This window comes from Taudactylus pleione, unplaced genomic scaffold, assembly GCF_031769625.1.
Source record: "Taudactylus pleione unplaced genomic scaffold, aTauple2 ptg000285l, whole genome shotgun sequence".
Taxonomy (NCBI): Eukaryota; Metazoa; Chordata; class Amphibia; order Anura; family Myobatrachidae; genus Taudactylus; species Taudactylus pleione.
In genome coordinates, this window is record NW_028284687.1 from 1,281,864 (window position 1) to 1,307,208 (window position 25,345).

The 25,345-nt window shown below is 44.7% G+C and overlaps 1 protein-coding gene across 1 annotated transcript in view; it reads left to right on the plus strand.

The window, feature by feature from the left end:
- The window catches only part of LOC148512039 (uncharacterized), a 43,388-nt gene extending 34,094 nt beyond the window's left edge, over positions 1–9,294 (plus strand). The window contains exons 8-12 of the mRNA XM_088482371.1: positions 5,110–5,301; positions 5,426–5,504; positions 5,619–5,716; positions 5,828–6,359; positions 6,962–9,294. Coding sequence (XP_088338497.1) covers positions 5,110–5,301; positions 5,426–5,504; positions 5,619–5,716; positions 5,828–6,359; positions 6,962–8,700 — 2,640 coding nt within the window. The 3' untranslated portion in view covers positions 8,701–9,294. The remainder of the gene's footprint in view (positions 1–5,109; positions 5,302–5,425; positions 5,505–5,618; positions 5,717–5,827; positions 6,360–6,961) is intronic.
- The last annotated feature ends 16,051 nt before the right edge of the window (positions 9,295–25,345 follow it).

Below are 25,345 nucleotides of genomic sequence, written 5' to 3' on the forward strand. Positions count from 1 at the left end.
ACTGGGGTGGTGAGTGGGGTCTGGGAGTGTCACAGTGACATCACTTATATCTATAGTAATAATACAGGGACATGACTGGGGAGGTGAGGGGATCTGGGGGTGTCACAGTGACATCACTTATATCTATAGTAATAATACAGGGACATGACTGGGGAGGAGAGGGGATCTGGGAGTGTCACAGTGACATCACTTATATCTATAGTAATAATACAGGGACATGACTGGGGAGGTGAGGGGATCTGGGAGTGTCACAGTGACATCACTTATATCTATAGTAATAATACAGGGACATGACTGGGGAGGTGAGGGGATCTGGGAGTGTCACAGTGACATCACTTATATCTATAGTAATAATACAGGGACATGACTGGGGAGGTGAGGGGATCTGGGAGTGTCACAGTGACATCACTTATATCTATAGTAATAATACAGGGACATGACTGGGAGGTGAGAGGATCTGGGGGTGTCACAGTGACATCACTTATATCTATAGTAATAATACAGGGACATGACTGGGGTGGTGAGTGGGGTCTGGGAGTGTCACAGTGACATCACTTATATCTATAGTAATAATACAGGGACATGACTGGGGAGGTGAGGGGATCTGGGAGTGTGTGTGTGTGTGTGTATATATATACAGACTTTAGCTATCTTTGTCCTTTGTTATTTTTATTCATAGTAATTTGTCTGTTGTGCTGGAGACTAAACTCTAGAGCCCAATTGCTGATTATTTTGGTTTATAACTTTTCATTTTATTATTTGCTTTTACTGTTTGTATTACTTTTGTATGAAGTACTTTGTGTTGGAAGCCATCTCAGAAATGTACTATATTCTTCTGTGCTCGATGGAGGTGTGGGGTGGCGGTGGGGGGCCGGGTTTCTGTTATTAATTCTACTGGTTTAAAGTTGTCCCTCTTCAGGGTTAAGGGTATCCATGCCTCTTCACCGAGCCTTTCTGATTCTGTTCTAGCCGCCTCCTTGAATTCTGTATCATGAAACGGAGGTCTAAATACACCCAGCAAGTGCAAAAGATTTTTTGCTCACCTTTATAGGTCGAGGGTTTACATTCAGGAGACACATTGGAAGAAGGGTGATGACTCATTTTTATGAAGCAATTGGATTGGGGATCAGTGCCTAAGAAGCTGGCCAATGCAGCCAGCTGAGTGTTTGGCAGGAGCTTCAAAGGGCTCCCACTCGGTGGGCAGGAGATGCTGCCAGGGGACCTGGGCTGTCTATCTCTGGAACTCAGATTCAGACTAGAGGTGGTAAGCTGGGTCCCTGGGCAGATTCCTGGAAGTCCATTTTGGAGGTAAAACTTTGTCCCTTCCAGACGAGTCAGAGTCATGGGTGTGCCGAGTTCTGCGGGTGGGCTCAGACACAGAGCAGTGAGCAGTCCCCAATGTCCATAGGGGACAATATTAAAAGTGCCTGTGGCCAGCACATGCACTTAAGGTGATTGGTTACACACCACAGGGTGGACTTACCCCCTGTGGTAATGTGTATTGGAGTGGCATAAAAAAAGGCTGTGTGTCTAGTAAAAATGTACATCTTTGTATTTCTTTTGAAGATCAAGACTGCTGTAAGATTTCTGTATACTGTATCCTTTGAATCGGAGGAAAGGGTCTTTTTCAAGACTAATGAGCAATAAACATCTTGCCTGACTACGACTGCATCTGCATCCTGCGACCAATGGAATTGGGCAAAATGTTATTCCGTTCTCCTGCTGTTCTGGATTGAGCCAAGCGCCTCCAGAGCTCAAGCCCTCTGCCAGCTACCGTGCAGAGCCTGGTCCATTGCGAGGGATCAGGAGTAATCAGCCGACACCAATCAGAGAGGTGTGGCCGCAGCTAGTCGATGCATTCGCAGCAGTAAGCGGTTCCAAACTCCGACAGTAGGAGTTTGATGGGGGCAGCTACATACCCGCCCACTGTGCAGGGGGTGTTGTCAGGGACAGGCGGTCACTGACGGTAAGCAGGAATCCCTGATACCCCAAAACCCAGTGGGGATAAACCCAAATCTGTGATCGTGAAGTGGAGGCTGAAGCCGTCAGGTCACTGTCACCCTATGCTTTGTTGAAAATGTATGCCCCTAATAGCCCCCCTCTTTTATCTTTCCATGATATCTCCCTATCTCCCATTTGCTTCTTCAATTTAATTTTGGGTAGTAACATCAATGTTGATAACCATCTCCTCTATAGGTCCCCCGATCCCACTACGCCCTAGACTGTCTGATCTTGGGCCTCTCTCTCATTTAAATTTGTCTCATGGTCTTAACTGAGCCATAGTGACTTATCAATCCCTTCACTCATTCATATACTTTTCTTTCTGTGGTTCACTTTTCCTTTTCCAAAATTGATTCTTTTTTTACTGAGTGATGACTTTGTTTCGAAGCTCATATTTCTATGTTGGGCGACTTTCTTATCATGTATCATGGCCGTATTTTTATTTTTGCTTAAATGAACCTTGCCGTGTCCATTTTCCCACCTTTGGTATTTTCCTCTTATTTATATTTATAAGTCTAAGAATTTTAAAACAATTTTGAAACCTAAAGAGCTTTTCTTGATACAGAGATTATACCTCAGAAAGAGGTCTTTGTTGAGCTGGTTCCGGTTTTCTTGGAACTTTTTTGCCATGTTCCCCAATTTAACCCATCCTTCCCATGGGTCAGTTAAGCCGATACAACCCTCATTTTGAATTCTGATAAAGATCCCCTATTGATGTCATCCTACCGCCCTATAAATTTCTCTTGAATCTCTTGCTTGTCACAATAATGGCCTATTGACTACAATCAGTTCTTGACGAACCGTCAGTTGGGCTTAGTCAGGGGCCATCACTCGGTTAGAGAAATTTGTGTGGCAATAATGGCAGTAACAGCCTCTTATTCAATTCATTCCATTAATATAATTGCTTAGTTTGGATGCCAGTAAGGTTTCCCCCGCTTCCACTTTAATTTGATACTTGTCCCAATGCTTTATTTTCTCCACCAATGGTCTCTTCTCAGGGGCATTTGTGGTGGTTTGGAACAGGTGAGGATATCTGCTTTTGCTAATAGTTTAATATCTCAAATCCTGAATTCTCCTTAGCCCTATTAATGTCCAAAATGACAGAACTTGTTGTCCTATCGGCTTTAGAGTCAGTTTTGAAAAGTCCTTAGCACTGTGACTTCACTCAGCAATCACACCACCGAGATGGGCTTGTAAGTAGTCATGACATATAGGGCCTCATTCAGAGGCGGTCGTAGGATGCAAGCGGTCGCTCAGAAACAGGGCGGCCGCTTGCATCCTGAACGGCCGCCTCCATGTTAACACCCACAGCTCTAACGACCGCTAAGGGAGATGGTCGCGATGGTCAAGACCATCGCGACCATCGGGTCTTACGACAAGACCCTAGGGTAGGGTCTCGTCAACCTTAAGCCCCAGGAAGCTTTCTGCTGTGTTTCAGCAGGAAGCTCCCCACTGACATCACTGGTGATGTCAGTGGGGCCGCCCCCAAATGGCTAGTGTTCCGGCGGGAACGCCTCAGTTTGGACAGGCATTCCCCCTGCCCGCCCAGCAAACGGAGCGAGCTGTCAATCAACACCGACAGCTCGCTCCGTCTGCTTCGAGCCCGCTAACGACAGATCACCCGTCGTTAGTGGGGGCTCGCGCATGCGCACGACGGAGCCGTCTCCGTCGTGCGCATGCCCAGTGGACCAACATCGAGTCGGTTGCGAGCGCTTAGTGCTCGCGACCGACTCTGAATAAGGTCCATATACTCATATTGCCGATAATCGCCTTCGTAGGATCAGTATGTAAAACTGGGCACGGGATAAATCCTCAATAATCACCTTATCTTCCCTTATTGAAAATCCCATTTTATCAAGATGGAATGGCGTTCTACCACTTCACTTTATGGCAAAAATTGGTTCTGAGTCATATAGGCAAATATTTGAATCCATCCACCAAAATCCCATTTTCATTTCATAATCTATTTGGCAGATACAATTGTTTTGATTATTTTATTGCAATTTTTTCAAGCTGTCATTGTCAAGTAGCTTGCTTTCTGTTTTCTCGTGATTGGCATGTGATTATTTTTTAATTCTTTAGCATCCACGTCCTGTCTGGGAACCAAGACAATTTCATCCTATTATGTGTCCCTGAGATACATTTTTGATTATGACAAGACCTCTAGAGGTTTAGTGAAATGGTTGTATTATTTTACCTCCCTATCTCCTGGAATTCTCCTAAACTCCTTGTCTTCTATAAAGCTCTTATCTATGCCCAAGTACACTGAAATGTTTGGAAATAAATACCAGGCATACTTCACCCTCTATCTTTGTTTCCAAATTGGGATTTCAGACTCTCACTCTTGTACTAAGTGTGGATCTTTGAGAGCAGACATGTATCATTGCTTCTGGAGTTGCTCCTTCATTAAATGTTTTTGGGTTCAGATCTGGAGGGTTACTACTGACTTTCTGGTGAGTTCCTTCCCTCTAACACTAACTCAGGTTAATTTTTATAAACTTCTGCCAGGAGTTAGAGTAATTTCCAATTTATAAGTTATTGTTGGCAGTCTCGGGGGCAGCACAGAAAAGTGTTCTTCAGACATAGATTCAAAACAAACCTCCACCTATGTCTCTATTTCATCAGAAATTATATCCTATCTTTAGGTTGGACTGGGCTAAAGCGTCTTTTCAAAAATACTCCAGCTCTTATAAAACTTTCCTATGTATCAAAAAACATCTATTTGATATCTATATTAGAGAGCAACTTGTGATTTGTCTCAAATTTACGGTCTAAGACTGGTTTATATCGATGTGATCCCTCCCAGCTTCTCCAATCCTTTTATGACTGGTTAATTATGATTTGTGTTTTTGTTACCTAAGGTGACTTCTTTTTCCTAACCTTTGTTATTCTCTTAGGTCTTATTAGACATTGGTTACTTTCTGTTCACTAAAATGTTACGTCCTTTTAATATTTGCTTTCTAAATTTTCCTTACAGAACTATTGTCTTACCATGTAACCTTCATTTGCTTTTGTGTTCTGTGTTCTATACATAGTTTTGTGACCTGCTTAATAAACCAAAGTTTAAGAAGTATTTTAATTATTTATACTTCTACATCCAATACACAGGATTACACGGTAGTGAAGAAGACATCCGGTGACTTTGATACACCCAGCAGCTCTCCCCATGTGTCAGGAGGACTGAGCAGGGCCCAATGTCCCATCATGGTGCCTCCACCTCACTCACTGATACATGAGAGACACAATGACCAGAAGATCCTGGAGCTCACCAACACGATCATTCAGCTGCTGACTGGAGAGGTGACTGCTGGGAATGGGACATTATACAGTAACACCAGGGGATGTGTCTGGGTGATGACTATATTATTGTGTGTGTCAGGTTCCTATAAGGTGTCAGGATATCACTGTCTATGTCTCCATGCAGGAGGGGGAGTATATAGCGGAACACAGGGGTCTGTACAAGGATGTGATGATGGAGAATCACCAGCCCTTCACATCACTGGGTAAGAGGAGACTCATTTGTTGTACAGGGTAGAGCAGGTATGGGGGCCCCTATATACATGTCATCTGATAATCACATATATACAATGTACTCACTCACTGTGTGTCTCCTACAGATGGACCCAGTAACAGAAATACCCCAGAGAGATGTCCCCATCCTCTTTATTCACAGCATTGTACAGATGAGAATCACAGGACCTCACAGGAGCATCAGGTAGTTTGAATGTAGAGCACCTATGTGTGTCTTATTCACCAGTATGCTACTGTTTAATATTAGAGTAGACATTATTACAGTATTATTTTGTCTGAATTGTGGGTAATTTAGGGAGAATATATGACTGATATAAAGGCAGAAGATATAGAGGGAGAAGAGACACATGTGACTGATATAAAGGCAGAAGATACAGATGGAGAAGAAGAGACGTATGTGACTGATATGAAAGCAGACGATATAGAGGGAGAAGAGACGTATGTGACAGATATAAAGGCAGAAGCTATAGATGAAGAAGAAGCAACGTATGTGACTGATATAAAGGCAGAAGATATACATGAAGAAGAAGAGATGTACGTGACTGATATAAAGGCAGAAGACATAGATGAAGAAGAAGAGATGTATGTGACGTATAAGGCAGATATAGAAGTAAAAGAAGAGACCTATGTGACTGATATAAAGGCAGGAGATATAGCAGGAGAAAAAGAGACGTATGTGACTAATATAAGGACAGAAGATATAGAGGGAGAAGAAGAGACATATGTGACTGATATAAAGGCAGAAGATATAGAGGGAGAAGAAGAGACGTATGTGAGGGCTTATCAGCAGTGTAAGGAGGAGGAAATCCCTACAGATATCAGCACAGGTGAGTAATAAACACTTACTACCACTGTCCTGTTTCTCTCTTATCCACTCAGTGATTGTCTTTACTGAAGCTCCCAGGGTTCTACACACAGGATTTTATAATAGGATCTGCTCTTGAAAATTATAATACATTATTTGTTTTACTAGTTTCAGTGAATTGCATAAAATAAGTAAGAAAAATATGGTTTGCCCTAATAAGGGTGTCCATGGGTCTGTAGGTACCAGAACGGGATAAATTGGTCACTTTAAAAGCCCTCTGCCATCTCTGGCTCTATAGATCTGCATTGGATGAGGTTATTGTCACCATTATCACCAGACAGTAATCACAAAGATACTGCATCATTTGAGAGACCGTAACCTTTGTGTCTCCACATAAGTGTGTATCATTAGTTCCTGTAGAGTAATGGCATAAACTCTTCCCCTTTTTGTTAGATCATCACACAAGGGAATGATAGGTAATTCCTACCCCTCCCCCTTTGATCTCCTTCAGTGTTCGATTTGAGGTATGTGCTGAGGATGAATATTACTTGTCCTTAGCACTGAAGGGATTAAACAACCAGACCTCTTGTACTCGCTAATAGTGTGAAATTATGTTATTTCCAGCAGATGGATGCACAAGTAGGGATCCTACGGAGGGAAGTCTCGCTTTGTCTTCAGATTTTAAAATAGAAGATAACATCACGCAAGATTCTTCAGGAGAAAACCCGATTACCAGAAATATACATCCAGTAGTTATCAGTGCAGATAAATCACTTGTGCCCTCTAATCATGAGGAATATTTTCCTGATAAATTGGTTTTTGCTACACATAGTACAACTGATACAGGTGATACAGTGTTTTCATGTTTTGATCATGGTAATAGTAAATCCATTTCAGTTATTCATCAAAGTCACACAGGTAAAAAAACATTTCCATGTTCTGGGTGTGGGAAATGTTTTACAAACAATTCAGATCTTGTTAAACATCAGAGACGTCACACTGGTGAGAGACCATTTCCATGCTCTGAGTGTGGGAAATGTTTCACACAAAAATCCCATCTTAATAGACATCAGAGAAGTCACACAGGTGAGAAACCGTTTCCATGTTCTGAGTGTGGGAAATGTTTTACACGAGAATCACATCTTGTTAGACATCAGAGAAGTCACACAGGTGAGAAACCATTTCCATGTTCTGAGTGTGGGAAATGTTTTACACGAGAATCACATCTTGTTACACATCAGAGACGTCACACAGGGGAGAAGCCATTTCCATGTCCTGAGTGTGGGAAATGTTTTCGACAAAAATCAGCTCTTGTTATACATCAAAGACATCACCCATGTGACAAACTATTTCCATGTTCTGAGTGTGGGAAATGTTTTACAAGCAACTATAAGCTTATTAAACATCAGAAAACTCACATGGGTGAAAAACAGTTTCCATGTTCTGAGTGTGGGAAATGTTTTAATAAGAATAAAAGTCTACTTAGGCATAGGAGACAGCACACCAGTGATGAAGTATTTTCATGTTCTGAGTGTGGGAAATGTTTTACACGCAAAGATGGCCTTGTTGAACATCAGAAAATTCACACTGGTGAGAAAGGAGTACAATGTTCTGAGTGTGGGAAATGTTTTAGAAATAAATCTGCTCTTAGCAAACATAAGCTATTACACACAGGTGAGAGGCCATTTTCATGCTCTGAGTGTGGGAAATGTTTTATACAGTTATCACATTTTGTTACACATGAGAGAAGTCACACAGGTGAGAAGCCATTCTCATGCTCTGAGTGTGGGAAATGTTTTATACGGAAATCACAACTTGTTACACATGAGAGAAGTCACACAGGTGTGAAACCGTTTATATGCTCTGAGTGTGGGAAAGTGTTTACACATAAATCAAGTCTTATTAAACATCAGAGAAGTCACACAGGTGAGAAGCCATTTGTATGTTCTGAGTGTGGGAAATGTTTTACACAGAAATCATCTCTAGTTTCACATCAAAGACGTCACACAGGTGTGAAACCGTTTACATGCTCTGAGTGTGGGAAATGTTTTATGCAGAAATCAAGTCATAATAAACATCAGAGAAGTCACACAGGTGAGAAACCATTCCCATGCTCTGAGTGTGGCAAATGTTTTACGCAGAAATCAAATCTTGTTGAACATCAGAGAAGGCACACAGGTGAGAAACCATTTCCATGCTCTGAGTGCGGCAAATGTTTTACACACAAATCAAATCTTGTTAAACATCAGAGAATTCACACAGGTGAGAAACTGTTTGTAAAACACTCACCACACTCAGAACATACAAAGAGTTTGCTTCTTAAACATCGGAGAATGCACGCTGGGGAAAATACATTTTTGTGAGGTTATAGACATGAGACGAGGCTTCTGGCAAACGTTTGGTCCTAGGGTTTGACTGATTTTGTGTGCCAGGTCTTCCTCCTCTCCTCCTACTCCCTATCCTTGTGTTTCATAGGTATAAACAGGCTGCATGGGGCAGGTGCTGGCTTATAGGGGAGGAGGAGACTCTGCTGCCGATTATTCGAACTTTAACTTTATGGTGTAATAGAGACCAAAAATCCCGCACTAAGTTTTAAATAAATCCAAATTGTACAAGGGGAATATTGCCTATGTCATTCAACTTAAAGGGAAAGCTCCATGCTTATAAGTAAAATGTAGGTGCCACCCACTGATTCAATAGTATATACAAAAATCCAAAAGAAAAAAAAGAATCAGTTTGAAATAGGTGCATTCATGTCCCCACTACAAGTTTATAATTCTTTTTTTAATAAAAACATTTCTTTATTAGATATGCATTAAAACACAGGTATCCTTATCCACACGTAATAATTAGAGTGCTAATTATTGCTTAATATTCAAAATATTTAGATCCATCATATCTGTATACCCTTTAATATAAAAACAATGATAGATAAGAAAAAAAAGTGATATGAAAAAAAAAAGGGAAAAATTTTGTCTAATAAAGAATTCCAAAAACAAGGCTGTGCTGTCTTCATTAGTCAATATATAGTAAAATTAATTTGTAGTGTGTGTTTTATTTATCAGACAAATCTGCAGTTGCAATTGTTATACAAAGGTTGTTGAGTGGTTACTTTTTGTAAGTATCCAGTAGTTGATACAAATAGATGTTGCAATGTCCTGCCGTTACAGTCTTACAATTTGCTATATTTATTTAGCTCCATGCGATCTTATGGTGCATACACAAGGTCAGATAAAAAGGACGATACAAACGATATCTATATCGATTATTTCATCCTTTTTATTTTGTAACCCCCTCTAACGACCAAACAATGGTCGATGCATGAGCACGGATGGTCGATACTGACCATCGCCCGTGCATGCAGGCCAACCCAGGTTAGCCTGTTCACTATAGGGACCCACCATCGTTAATCGTGTAACGTTACGTCGTCTGGGGGTTGGTGCATGTGCTGGATGTTTGATATCGAACATTCAACACATGCACCAACCCCCAAACGACTATAACGAGTCCCTATAGTCAATATCAAGCAGGTTGGCCTGCAAGTACGGGCGATGGTCGATATCGACCATCCATGCCCGTGCATCAACCATTGTTTGGGGGTTGGAAGGGCCCAAAAACAGGATGATAGTAACGATATGATCGATATCGTCCTGTTATATCTGACCGTGTGTAAGCACCTTACGTCAGAACTGGTTTCTATCGTTCCTTAGGAATGTTAAAAGCGCTTATCTTACATTCATTGAACCGTTGCTTCTCAGATGATTACAGATTAGTATTACAATGTTTAACCCACTGCTGTGTGTGTATACAGATTTTTCCTGATCTCCGTATCTAATGAGTCAGAGTATATTAGTGCTTTAATCATCATTGGTAAGCCCCGTGACGGAGTTACATATACAGGCAATAACTTTCTCGAACCTCCGTATTCTAAATTTAATTACCAGAATGTGAGAGTATAACACTGATACTATGATCACTATATTAACAGAGTTATGTCTCTCCCTTATTAATGAATAACATTTCCATGTATTAACACATGTTTAGGCAGACACACACTGCAATGAATCAGATCTTTGGGACAGCACATCACACACGCCGAATGTTAAACTATAATGCTGATACCACGATCTTGTAGCAAGTCACATCTATAAGTAACGGCTCTCTAGAATCTCTGGATTTAATTGACAGAATGTCAAAATATAGCGCTGGTACTATAATTACTAAATTGACGGAGTCTTATTTTTTCCTTATCATTGGATGGCATTTCCCTATATTGACACATTTTAACACACTCTTATTGCAATAAATCAAAACATATGTTTTAAGACAGCGCACAACAGCTGCCTGCCGATGCGCATTTCGCTGAGTAGCTTTTTCGAGGCTATACAAATCGGAGCCCGCCAAGTCGGTGATTTAAATAGCCCCACCTAACCGATCACGATGTGAGGCGATTCCTTTCAATCACATGACAGATACATTCATTTTTCAATGGAAAAATGTCATTCAAGTTACACGGATTGCAGACGCATTGATCTTCGTAGTATGCATCCCCATGAGAATGCCGATTGCATAGATATTGCAATATATGACGATACTTACATTTGGATCTATTATCCAATTGTTTATAATAGATAATATTTTTTACGTGTCTGGAAGATACATATTGCAGTATATATATATATAAAAATTTATGTTTTTCCTATATGGTATATATAATCCCATAATATATATTATCAGACTACGGTACTCATTCTTATATATATATATATATATATATATGTAGACCTCTGTACGCACAGATAAATATACCTGTACATATACACATAGTAATGTTTTATTCAATATTACCATAATAATCAGTTTCCATGTTCTGAGTGTGGGAAATATTTTATGAAGAATTCAGATCTTGTTAAACATCAGAGACGTCACACTTGTGAGAGGCCTTTTCCATGTCCTGTTGGGAAATGTTTTCCAGAGAAATCAACTCTTGTTATACATCAAAGACATCACACACGTGACAAACTATTTCTATGTTCTGAGTGTGGGAAATGTTTTACTTATCCTTGTGTTTTGTAAGTATAAACTAGCTGCATGAGGCAGGGGCTGGTGTATAGGGGAGGAGCCTCTGCTGCTGATGATTTGAACTTTATGGTACCCTGGCTCCACCTATACCCACGGTCCCAGTGTCCCCCATGGACTCAGGAAAAAATATTTTTACAGGCAAGACAAAAATCCCCTTTTCTTCAGGGCCCACAGGGATACCATGGGGTAATGTGGTTGGAGAGATCCAGGCACCAAACCGTTAAAGCTTTCAGCTCCCAGGATGCCTCGGGTCCTCCTCCATATATAACCCACCCACAGGCCTTCAGTTGTTCGTTTGATGCGGCAGGATTCAGACGCACCTTTGTGACGGCACTGCTCAGGCAGCCCTAAGCTTTTATGGTTTTGATTTGGCAGTACTGAGCATCTGAAAGACACATGTACTGCGACTCCATCTTTCTGTGCCAGGCCGCAACACCTGTAACAGGGCTAGTGATTTTGGCAGATCTCGGCTGAGCTTGCTAGCAGCGATGTTGGGACCCGGGCACTGCAACCGGACGCATGGAGATGTCAGGTAAGGCAAATCCTCTTACGGGGAATCGTCGGTCGTCCTTGCTTCCGGTGTAGGAGACGAACTGGAAGCCGCTGCAATCAGGGTTCGGAGTGTCTGCATCCTCACCAGACCACCAGGGCCTTATAGTCTGACACTGGGGATCGGCAGCAGGTGCTTCTGCTGCCACGAGGCCAGCGTACCTGGCCGGTTGATGCAGCTTAGAGGCAGGCGCTCCCCTTGCAGCTCCTCCCCTGACCCAGATGCAGTCTCTTCAAAGGTTTTTGTGCATCTGGGTTGCTCCTACCCGCCTTGTGTATATGAGACGCTCACAGTTCACTATCGGTGCGCTGCTGCAGCTGTTGGTCTCAGGAGGTTTTGGGTCAGTCTCCCTGTATACCTCTCCCATGGACCAGGTATATAATGCTTTATATCAGGGGTCTTCAAACTTGGCCCTCCAGCTGCTGTGGAACTACACATCCCAGCATGCACTGCCACCTTTTTGATATAACAGCATGCTAAAACTATGTGCAGTGCATGCTGGGATGTGTAGTTCCACAGCATCTGGAGGGCCAAGTTTGAAGACCCCTGCTTTATATCCTACCAAGCATTGTGTTTTGAGTAGTTGATTCAGAGCCCAGTGCAACTTAATTTGCATATGCATTGTATGTGACTGTTTGCTAGTCGCTATGTTAATACTGCCTTTTATTTCTGACTGTTAGTCATACTTGCCTACCCTCCCGATGCGGCCGGGAGCCTCCCAAAAAATTGGGTGCCGCACCCAGCCCCCCGGAAAGCAGGCAAGCCTCCCAGTGGCCTCTGACCCCTCCCCCATGATAACCTGAGAAAGCCCTGCAGGGGGGGGGGAGGGATGGCGGTGATGCGATTAACGCTGAATTGTGTCCTCTTTACCACCTCCGCTCCACCCACACATGACAGTATAATGTCCAGCCCTGCCCCCTTGTGCCAGCTATACCCCCTTGCCATGCTGATGTGACTGCTGCCTCCTGGAAGGGGCAGACAGAATTTTGGCAACCATGCTGTCAGTTATAACTATTACTGGTTTTCTCCTCATCCCTCTGATGTAGCTGTGTGGGGTTTTTCTTTATACTTCACATTTATTGTTATTTGTGAAGGTTGTCACATTACATTGCATTGTTACCTTTATAATTTATATGTCAAAAGGTAAAGGGAATCAGAAGGGGGAGACCCCTGTGCTGGTTTCATGTGAAGCCTGTTTGGCAGGCTTGTCCTCTCAGGACTTTATAAAGGATGGTTTGTGTGCTGTCTGTTATAAAGAACTACCTCACCAGTCCAGTATACCAGTCCCTGTACAAGAGCCATCTTGGGTATCTGGAAACCTTACCTTTCTATGGATATATTTTTTGGAGCAGTTAGATAAGATAATGCTACTCTGACAGCTTCAAAGTTTGCAGGTCTGCCATCTACTGGTACAATAAAATCTAGGCAGTTTTCTTTTTGGTCCTTTTGTCCTCAGGGATGAGCAAAGGAACAATCTTCCTCCAGGCCATCTAGTTTTCTCAGGATATCCAAGCGACAAACTAAGAGGTCTGTGCCGGCCAGACGTCCAGCTTCTAAGCCAGAAAACCCTCAGCCTGATGGTGCAGGCCTCCTCCTGGGGGATACCAGGATAGGAGGCCAACTTCGGTTTCTGGATTCCTGGCATCAAACACCAGATAAAGAAGTTTGCAGATGCACTATGCGATCATTACTGTTCACATTTAAATGTATTTTGTAATTAAATATAATTTCAGAAGTAGTTAGCATATCAGTGGTCAATGATATGGGCCTGCCCACCAGCGTCAAGGTCACCTCATTGAGCAGGCCCTTAGCACATATTTTTTACCTTTATTACTATTTCCAACACTTAGTAGCTACTTTTACACACCTGATACTTTATAACACTTCACTGTCCCTCTTTTTTTCATGTGATGTCCTGGGGAGGTCTTTGGCTGGGCTGTCTTTTGGGGTGCCCTGTGCCCCTGATGTGAACCCCAGAGTGTTAGGGACCTGCTCAGTGAGGTGACCTTGACGATGGTAGGCAGGCCCGAATCATTAGCCACGGATATGCTAACTACCCCTGAAATTATATTTAATTACAAAATACATTTAAATGTGAACAGTAATGATCGCATGGTGCATCTGCAAACTTCTTTTTCTGTGTATATAACCTTAAAATCACAGCATGATGGCACCTTCCATTACTGTTAGGGTGTGCAGTCTAGTGCCCCTCCCTATAATCAAACAGATGCCTGGTTCTGAGAAGTGGTCTCTCAGGTATGCCATCTCTTTCCGGAGGCATCCTCCCCAGAAGATTTTTTCCACAGATCATCAGGTGCAGTCAAGGCCTTGGCTCTTCGGGAGGCCATTCACTCTCTGCTGCAGGTAGGAGTAATAATTCCGGTTCCTGTGTAGCAATGAGAAAGAGGTTATTCCAATCTATTTTTGGTTCAGAAACCAAATAGGTCTCATCACCCTATTCTAAATCTTAAAACCCACAACAGGTTTATCCATGTACCTGATAACGCGATGTGTTTTGGATATTATTTATAAACCTTACTTATTATAAGAAATGAAATAATTCACACCATTACCAACTCTAAAATAAATGACAATGCTTTACTTAAAAGCAAATTAATTATACATGTATTATGGTATTACTGACATAGCAGACTTATAACATAAAAAACAACAAGTGCAGCAACAGTGACAAAATTATTTGCAAATGCCGAGCCCAGACTCACAAGGTGACAATCAGCCAAGTTTATACTTACACCCCAGCACCCCGGGACTCTCTCGACCTACGATTGCTCCTGCTCAACCCAACTGACTGACCCCTCCCCTCTTTAAACAATCTTTTATACTTTTTCTTTTGCTCAAACTACTGACATATTCTAAAATGGTGAATATTAACTAATTCATTCAATATTCATGCGCACTAAACATTTCACTGATATGTTCTAATCATAACAAAACCTATAATCTCCTTTCTATGTTCTCAAAATTCTGGTGACTTATGGACCAAGGCTATCTTGATTAGCTCCCTTCTTGTTTATACAGATCTGAGACCTGCTGTCTCCTGGTTTGTTCATATTAAACTAACCCATTATTCTGTCTTGCTAGAGAAAAAATGGTTTTCATCAGTTCTAATTTATACCCATTTCTGTAATAACACCTACATAACATTACATCATTTAATATACTTTAGATTATACAATATTAAACAATAATAACTGTTGCTTCAGACACACATCTGCCTACTTTTAGAGAGAGGGTAGGCCTCATCTCTAGGCCTGAGGCCATTCGACAAATGTTGTCCTCTGCAACTTACAACTAATATATATTCTGAATCATTTCTATATACTCTTAATTGCAATGAAAATAATAATGAAAGACATAAGCAGGTATATATTTGTGAATTGCTGAAGGAATATGTACGGCCACATATTCCTGTGTTATCATACCCAAGTTCCGTATGGAAACTCTCCGGTCAATTATTTTGGCAATAGAGCCTGGGGATTTTATGGTTTCCCTGGACAATCAGGATGTGTATCTGCATGTTCTGTTTACGCCATCCCACCAACAGTTTCTATGGTTTGCTGTCCTACAACAACACTACCAATTTCAGGCACTGCCCTTTGGTCTATTAACGGACCCCCATGTATTTACCAAGAAAATGGAAGTCATGATGGCCTATCTCGGGCCCCAGGGAATCAGAATTTTACCATATCTGGGTGATCAGATATTGGCACAAACTCCAGTTGTTTTACACCATCTGCATCTGACCATAGCCTGTCTACAAAAGCATGGCTGGATCCTCAATTGGAAGAAATCCTCTCTTTCTCCAACACCACCTGCTGTTCCCACACATTGGTGCCTCCCATTGCACGCCACCTGCTTTTCCCACAGTGCCCAAACATTGGTGCCTCGCATTGCATGCCACCTGTTCCCACACATTGGTGCCTCCCATTGCATGCCAACTGCTGTTCCCACAGTGCACACACATCGGTGCCTTACACTGCATGCCACCCGCTTTTCCCACAGTGCACACACATCGGTGCCTGCCATTGCATGCCATCTGCTTTTCCCAAAGGGCACATATCCGTGCCTTCCATTGCACGCTACCTGCTGTTCCCACAGTGCCCACACATCCGTGCCTCCCATTGCATACCACATGCTGCTAAGGGCCTCCCATTGCACACCACCTGCTATTACCACAGTGCCAACACATCCATGCCTCCCATTGAATGAGTTTGATTGTGAACCGACCTGGGGGTAAATGTCATAGCCTGTGGACATCAGGCATCGGCCAGTCCTGTGCGAGGCTGCCCGAAGTATCAGTCATTAGTACCAGGTTGATTATGCCTATTAAATGACTGCTACTAATTGGTCAGTCTTGCACGGGCCTCGCCGATGCCTGCAGTGCACAAGCTGTTACCTATACCCCCTGGTGTACATAACCGGGCAAGTAACTAACAATAACAGCTACACTACGCTGCTACCGGTCTACGCTGTAACACGTCAGTATAATAAAGGTCTAGTGCTATCTTTTTACCAACATATAGATCCTGATACAGAGATGGGCGCTAATGTAATCGGAGCTGCAATTGCAACTGCAAAAATATGCTGATTCCAAAGCTCACCCGAGCATAAGGGCGCCCACTGCTGCCCTCTCATATCCGTCCGACGTCCTGCTCCTATGCCAACACCGGCACATCGGACAGCCATGCAGCTCTTGCGGCCAGTCTGACCTGTCTTAAACACTGCGTCTCTCCTAACACGCTGAGCTCTCGCTCTGCGCAGAACGCAATGGCTAATTTATGCACGCCCATAAAACAGCGTTTAAACAGCCATACACGCCTGCGTTTGGCTAACTTCTCCCCAATTACCTCCCCCAAATGCTGACTACCTGTCACTCAATTTGTGAGTGAATCCTGTGTGTGGGTGTAATCAGAAAACAATTGCGGCACGTGCACGGTGCAGATTTCACGCGTGCGCATTAGCTAAGAATTGCTCAGTATATTGGCACCATAGACGGGTTGGATGGTGAGCCAATGGCAGACTGTTTAGAACCACCGCTGGTGCTACTGCATACATCCTGGACTACGGCATAGCAGATGCAGCAGCGAGGGGTGGCGCGGATTGCTATGTCCCGGCTGCGATACACAGAGCTGATCCCCGGGGAGCTCACCTTCCCGGCAGTCACCCGGCCATATTAAAAACAAGTATAAAAGGTACAGCTAAGGTTGTTTATCTCCCCCTCCTCTATTTGAGGTCTGTACTGCAGCCCCTACTAAGCAACTGCTCACTGTGATGACACTCAGGTAACCCTATCCTCTCCGATCCTTCTCCTCCCCGATCCCTTTCCTCCCGCTGATCCCTCTCCAATCTCTCTTTTCCACTTTCATATCCTCCTGGATGTCCTAGCACTTCCTGAAGCCTTGTATGACCAAGACCAAACTTAGGGGTCTATGAGCCCCGTTTAACAAATCTAAATATCCGTGATATATTACGTTTAGTATTGCAGTGATACAAAAGAATATACCGCTGGTATTCATCATTACTTACCTCACTGGCCAGGTCCAGCGATTCCCTCCTCGCAGGCTAGGTCCTCCATACAGCAGCCTAACGTTGCCAGCCAGGGGCTTCTGTGTCATGTGCGAAGGTCAGTTTGTGCCTGATTAACCTGGCATGGACCCGGTGGTGCAGTGACAAACATAGGCCCTCATTCAGAGCCGGACGCTATTTGCGGTCGTTCGTTTAAAAACAAGGGGTGGCTATTCAAATGATCCGTACGCACATTGCAGTCTGTTCACACCTCTAAGTCTGAACGAACGAGCAAAACATACGCTCGTTTATTTGTTAAAAACGCCCCCTGGCCGCACGCATCCTACGTCATGTCCGCTATTTATTAGATTAATCGAGTACATCGACCAGCGTATGAACTGCTCGCTATTCTTGTGGTTGGTGTTTGCTACCACAAATTTGCGTGCAGTTCTGGCTCTAAAATAACCCAGTGACAGGGTCAATGACGCTGCTGTTTTAAATATACACACCCATAAAACGCCCGTTTTGACCTTTAAGCACGCCTGCGGTCGGATCTCCACTCCCCATTTTCAAGCACCTTCCCCTGTTACCACCCACATACGCCTCATTCTGTCACTCAAAATAGCAGGCACTCGCTATATAGCGTACAAAGGATTTTCGGCCGCACTGACTGGTTCGCGCATGCGTACTAAAAAGCGTACGCATGCGCAGATGTGCAAACATCGCTCGGAACGAGCGTACTGCCGCTAACGAGCGGCTCTGAATGAGGGCCATAGATTGCTGCTATTTGTTACATACAGAAAGGATGACCTGTCTCAGTGATAAATGGGGTCCCTATGTACTAAGCCTTGGAGAGTGATAAAGGTACCAGCCAATCAGCTCCTGTCATTTTGTTTTTACACACAGCCTATAACATGGCAGTTAGGAGCCGATGGGTTGGTACTTTAACTCCATCTACTTTATCTCTCTCCAAGACTTGGTACATATGACCCAGGGTTCCTTCCACCTCTCGCCCCCTCTCTCAGATTTTCATTCCCCGATGACCGCTGTCTGCCTCCTTCCTCTGCTACCTGCTTGACCGGCTCCCACTTAGGGATGGCCATCGATGATACATAAACAATGGTTTATGGCCGATGTCGAATGCTTTTACCATTAATGGAGGGAGAACCAGTTGGTTTCCCTGTATCGATGTTAAGGCATAACCTAATGTTGGGTTTTTCTTGCAAGGTGCTGGGACTCATAGCATAGCTCCGCCCCCAAAAGCCCTGTCCCCAGGTTCTGATTGGCCCACGGGCCAGTCAGTCATAGAACAGGATGACCATCGGTTGGTGAAACCATCAATGGGCATCCATTGTATATTTGGTCAGCATCGATGACCACTTGTTAAATCACCATTGATGGTAATAACACCGATGGCCGTCTCTACTCCCCCATCCCACTTAGCGGTCCTCTTTCAGTAAAACGTGATTTGCCGATCTAGCCTATGATGTCACTCAGTGTCCCTAAGCCACATCCTGATTGACAGGCTGAGGCCATTTAGGGGGTGGAGTGGGGGCAGCTAGCTTCCCAGAGAACGATGGTGTGTAGGCCCCATTTTCTGGGTGTAACAACCCAGTGGCTGAGTCTTTTGGCCCTGGCTCTATGAAAACACCGGCTATCCTGAGTAACTGAGGGTTACTCAGACCAAAGACGCAGCTGCTGGTAGAACTGGGGGCCTGATTCACCATGGATGGCTATTGCGATCGGAGCTGCAATTACTCACAATGGTCTGCTGCGCAAATATGCTAATGAGTGCAATCAACGAAACCATCTACACCCATTGTTTGCATGTTTTAGAAATTAGCCCTTTATCGTTAGACAGAGGTGGTTTAAAAGAGGGTCTGTGTGCAGGCTCCATGTGTGCCCCCCTCTTCTCTGGCAGTGCAGTAGCCTTTGTGCAAGTCTCTGGGAACATGGCACCCGTGCCACATTCTCTGAGACTTATATACAAAAGTGGTGGAATACGCTTGGAAAAAATGTATAACTAGCGGCCATTCATGGTAGTTACAAATAATGATGGTGACAGGGCTTGAACTTCTAAAACGTTTGTGATTGGCTGTTTGCAAACGTTCAGCTGACAGCGATTGGTGAGTTGTTCACCGCATGGGCACAGAATACGATTGAGCGTTTTTTTTGTTGTTGGGGGGGGGGGCTAATCCTCCCCATAGGGCTGCCTAACCCTGCTATGCTTCCTAAACCGAACCCTCCCCCCACCGTGGCTAATGCTAAGGGCGCCCCGGACTTACCTTGTTCTGGCTGGCATCAGGATTAAGATTTCGATGCCTATCTTAAGTCCCTTGTCAGGATTCATCTGTCGGTATTGAGACCGGCAGCATGGCGGCTGCTGTTCTCATAACTACATCCCGTTCTGTTTTATTAAAGCCTCTCACACACTCACAGCAGCCTCACACATACACAGGGTCACACTCATGGCAGCTCTCACACATACACAGGGTCACACTCACAGCAGCCTCACACATACACAGGGTCACACTCACAGCAGCTCACACACATACACAGGGTCACACTCACGGCAGCTCTCACACATACAGAGGGTCACACTCACAGCAGCTCACACACATACACAGGGTCACACTGACAGCAGATATCACACATACACAGGGTCACACTCACAGCAGCTATCACATACACAGGGGCACACTCACAGCAGCTCTCACACATACACAGGGTCACACTCACAGCAGCTCACACATACACAGGGTCACACTCACAGCAGCTCACACACATACACAGGGTCACACTGACAGCAGCTATCACACATACATAGGGTCACACTGACAGCAGCTCTCACACATACACAGGGTCACACTCACAGCAGCTCTCACACATACACAGGGTCACACTCACAGCAGCTCTCACACACACATCGTCACACTCACAGCAGCTCTCACACACACATCGTCACACTCACAGCAGCTCTCACACACACATCATCACACTCACAGCAGCTCTCACACATCGTCACACTCACAGCAGCTCTCACACATCGTCACACTCACAGCAGCTCTCACACATCGTCACACTCACAGCAGCTCTCACACATACACAGGGTCACACTCACAGCAGCTCTCACACATACATATGGTCACACTCACAGCAGCTCTCACACATACACAGGGTCACACTCACAGCAGCTCTCACACATACACAGGGTCACACTCACAGCAGCTCTCACACATACACAGGGTCACACTCACAGCAGCTCTCACACACATCGTCACACTCACAGCAGCTCTCACACATACACAGGGTCACACTCACAGCAGCTCTCACACATACATAGGGTCACACTCACAGCAGCTCTCACATACACAGGGTCACACTCACAGCAGCCTCTCACATACACAGGGTCACACTCACAGCAGCTCTCACATACACAGGGTCACACTCACAGCAGCTCTCACATACACAGGGTCACACTCACAGCAGCTCTCACACATACACAGGGTCACACTCACAGCAGCTCTCACACATACATAGGGTCACACTCACAGCAGCCTCTCACATACACAGGGTCACACTCACAGCAGCTCTCACACATACACAGGGTCACACTCACAGCATCTCTCACACATACATAGGGTCACACTCACAGCAGCTCTCACACACACAGGGTCACACTCACAGCAGCTCTCTCACATACACAGGGTCACACTCACAGCAGCTCTCACACATACACAGGGTCACACTCACAGCAGCTCTCACACATACACAGGGTCACACTCACAGCAGCTCTCACACATACACAGGATCACACTCACAGCAGCTCTCACACATACACAGGGTCACACTCACAGCAGCTCTCACACATACACAGGGTCACACTCACAGCAGCTCTCACATACACAGGGTCACACTCAAAGCAGCCTCTCACATACACAGGGTCACACTCACAGCAGCTCTCACACATACACAGGGTCACACTCACAGCAGCTCTCACACATACACAGGGTCACACTCACAGCAGCCTCTCACATACACAGGGTCACACTCACAGCAGCTCTCACACATACACAGGGTCACACTCACAGCAGCTCTCACACATACATAGGGTCACACTCACAGCAGCTCTCACACACACAGGGTCACACTCACAGCAGCTCTCTCACATACACAGGGTCACACTCACAGCAGCTCTCACACATACACAGGGTCACACTCACAGCAGCTCTCACACATACACAGGGTCACACTCACAGCAGCTCTCACACATATACAGGGTCACACTCACAGCAGCTCACACACATACACAGGGTCACACTCACAGCAGCTCACACACATACATAGGGTCACACTCACAGCAGCCTCTCACATACACAGGGTCACACTCACAGCAGCTCTCACACATACACAGGGTCACACTCACAGCAGCTCTCACACACACAGGGTCACACTCACAGCAGCTCTCTCACATACACAGGGTCACACTCACAGCAGCTCTCACACATACACAGGGTCACACTCACAGCAGCTCTCACACATACACAGGGTCACACTCACAGCAGCTCTCACACATACACAGGGTCACACTCACAGCAGCTCACACACATACATAGGGTCACACTCACAGCAGCTCTCACACATACATAGGGTCACACTCACAGCAGCTCTCACACATACACAGGGTCACACTCACAGCAGCTCTCACACATACATAGGGTCACACACACAGCAGCTCACACACATACATAGGGTCACACTCACAGCAGCTCTCACACATACATAGGGTCACACTCACAACAGGCTCTCACACATACACAGGATCACACTCACAGCAGCTCTCACACATACACAGGGTCACACTCACAACAGGCTCTCAATTTGGGCACAATAAACACAGCACAAATTCATAATAATTTTGTGGATTATATTATTAAATGCAGCCGGTAATTCCAGATCACCTTTTTTTTGTTAGTTTGTAGATTTAGGTAAAGTAACAAACTATTGCCAATGTGGGTGTCAATATACTGTGTATTAAAACCAAAGACCGTAATTATTAAGTATATGATTTATAAATTAATTTAAAAACATTAACCTAGGTGTTAATATGCAATAAAAATTAATAAGGACTGAAGGCAGATTTCGCCTATTTTGTGCAATATTATTGCAGATTCCGGCATGCGCGCTTCAGTTTTTTTTTTTACAAAAAACAGGCGAAAACAGGTAGGTGCGATAATTTAGCAGGCGAAAAAGTCAGGACATGCAGGAAAATGTGTCAGTACCCCAAAAAATGGCTGACATCTATCGAAAATCAATTTAGAAGTATATCACTGGCTATAATAAAAGTATTTAGGGTACTTAAATTGCGTTGTTTGGTGGTAATTTGCATATTTGAAAAAAAAAAAAATTATAAAAGGTAATTTTTTTACAGGAAATTACTGTTTAATGTAAATTGGGAGTACATTAACATGTGTGCAAGTCTATTTTCCTGTCGTAAAAAACAAGAGATATGGTAAGAACTTACCTTTGTTATCTCTGTTTCTACGAAGTCCATAGGGTCCACAGGGTTGACCTTGGGGTATAGGTTGGGAACCAAATCCGGGCACCACGCAGTTAAAGCTTTTAGCTCCCAGGATGCACTTGGGTCCACTCTCGCTATAACCCCACCTCCAAGCCAGAGGCACCTCAGTTTGTAAGTAGCCAAAGGCCGGAGGAGGAGAGAAAAGTGGAACACTCGATAACCATACTCACAGAAATGGGAGACGGAAAACCGGTGACCAGCCACACAGCCCATTTGAAGCCAGGTGCGTCAGGGCGGGCGCCCTGTGGACCCTATGGACTTCGTAGAAACAGAGATAACAAAGGTAAGTTCTTACCATATCTCTTGTTTTCTACTTCAGGGTCCATAGGGGGTCCACAGGGTTGACCTTGGGGATGTCCCAAAGCAGTTCAACCAAGGGAGGGGACGCTCCTGTGCTGAGAGGAGAATCCGCCGCCAAAAAGGAAGCATCCTGAGAGGCAAAGGAAACCAATGCCCAGAACCTTAAAAAGGTGTGGACAGAAGACCACGTGGCCACCTAGCAAGGCAAAACAGCCAAGGCGCCACCGCGAGCCACCCACGAGGGTTACATGGCCTGAGGAAAAACAAGCATCAACAACAGAAAGGCCTACCCATGGGTAGGCCCCTGAAGAAGACATACGAGGCCGTCCAGCCAACATTTGGCCACAGGCCGGCCATCCTTTCCTGTTAAAACCAGAAATCTCAGACCACCAATAAGGAGTCCGATTTCCGTCAGGAACTTGAACGGATCACATAAATCCACAGAGGCCGGACCACAGTCAATGAGGCCACACCAGCCGAGAGGACTGGGGACTGAATGGCTGCACCATAAGTTCCAGAATAATATGGAACCTAAAAATCACTAAGAAGAAACCCAGGGTGAGAGCAACTCACACCCTGACATGATGCCCTCCAGAAGAGGGAGCCACATGAGAACGCTCCCAATTCCGACACTCACCTGGTTGATATAAACTCCCTGAGAGAAAGCCAAAGCAATAGACCATGTAATGGCTATCACAACCCGCGGTTCCATTAACTTTCCCCGGAGTTAACGAAGAACCACTTCTAACTCCCAAGGAGTCCCTAGGGAGGACAAATGGAGGCATAATCCAGAAAACACTCCAAAGGATGAACTGGATACCAGAGCGGAGCAATTCCATATCTTAATCATACTGACAGTGTAGAGATCCGCACTGTCAGGAAGGCCAGGCCGAGGGTGAAACCCAAGCCAGCCGGAAGGAATGCCAGAATATCTGGAAATCCTGGACACCAGAGGATCGTATCGAGAGGTATAATACCATAAGAATTATGGCTGCCACAGTTTGTGGTAGGTCCCAGCAACAGCTGATCCATGTGCTCTAATCATTCCAACGATGACAAAGCCAGGGAAGCCGTAAGACCACTGTAGGGAGTAAGTCAAAGACAAATGACCCAGGTCCAAGGCAAACCCCAGGACCCTGAGACAACAGGTCTGGGCAGTGAAGCATCAGGAATGGAGTATCGATGGAGAGACTCCGAAAAACCAAGTACCCCTGACATCTGGGGCAATCAGGAGCCACCAGCAGGAGAGCATCTCCATCTCGATTGAAACACTTCCCTCGAGAAAGAATGGAGACCGGAGAACACAGGTACACAAATTGGAAAAACCACTTCACCGACAAAGAGTCACTGAAGGTTGCTTCAGAATCCCCAGAGTTGGACTGTAACACCATAGTGTGATAGAGTCAGAAGGCCATGAGGGTCACTTCAGGAGGGCCCCCCCCCCCTGCTCACCAGGAGATGAAACCTCTCTTGGGGAAGAGACTAGTCCCCGGGATGCACGTCTTGACGGCTGAGGACTCCCGCTTCCCAATGGAGAGCACCTGAAATGAACACTGTCGAGATGGTCGGGAGGAGACCCTCAGACAATGTCCGAATGTACGACATACCTGACATTGCCACCCCACGAACAGTATTGCTAAAAAGGAAGCCACTGTTCTGACCCTGTCGGACTGAACTTTTTCAGGTTCACCGGGAAACAAGGGCTATGCCAGAGTGAAGGCCCAAGACAGGCTAAAGTTCCAACAAGTTAATTGACAGGGTGGAATCGACAGACATTCAACTGCACTGAAATGGATGCGAACCAGACACTGTCCTTAGCAAAGAATACCCAGGACGAGATGGCCATAGTCACCCGAAAAGGGACCGACTTGCCTCCGGGGAGAGCATCATCGTTTGAACAGTGAGCAGACAGAAAAAACTTGTTCCATCTGGAGATAAGCCAATTATGGAAAAGCCTGGAATGGAACTA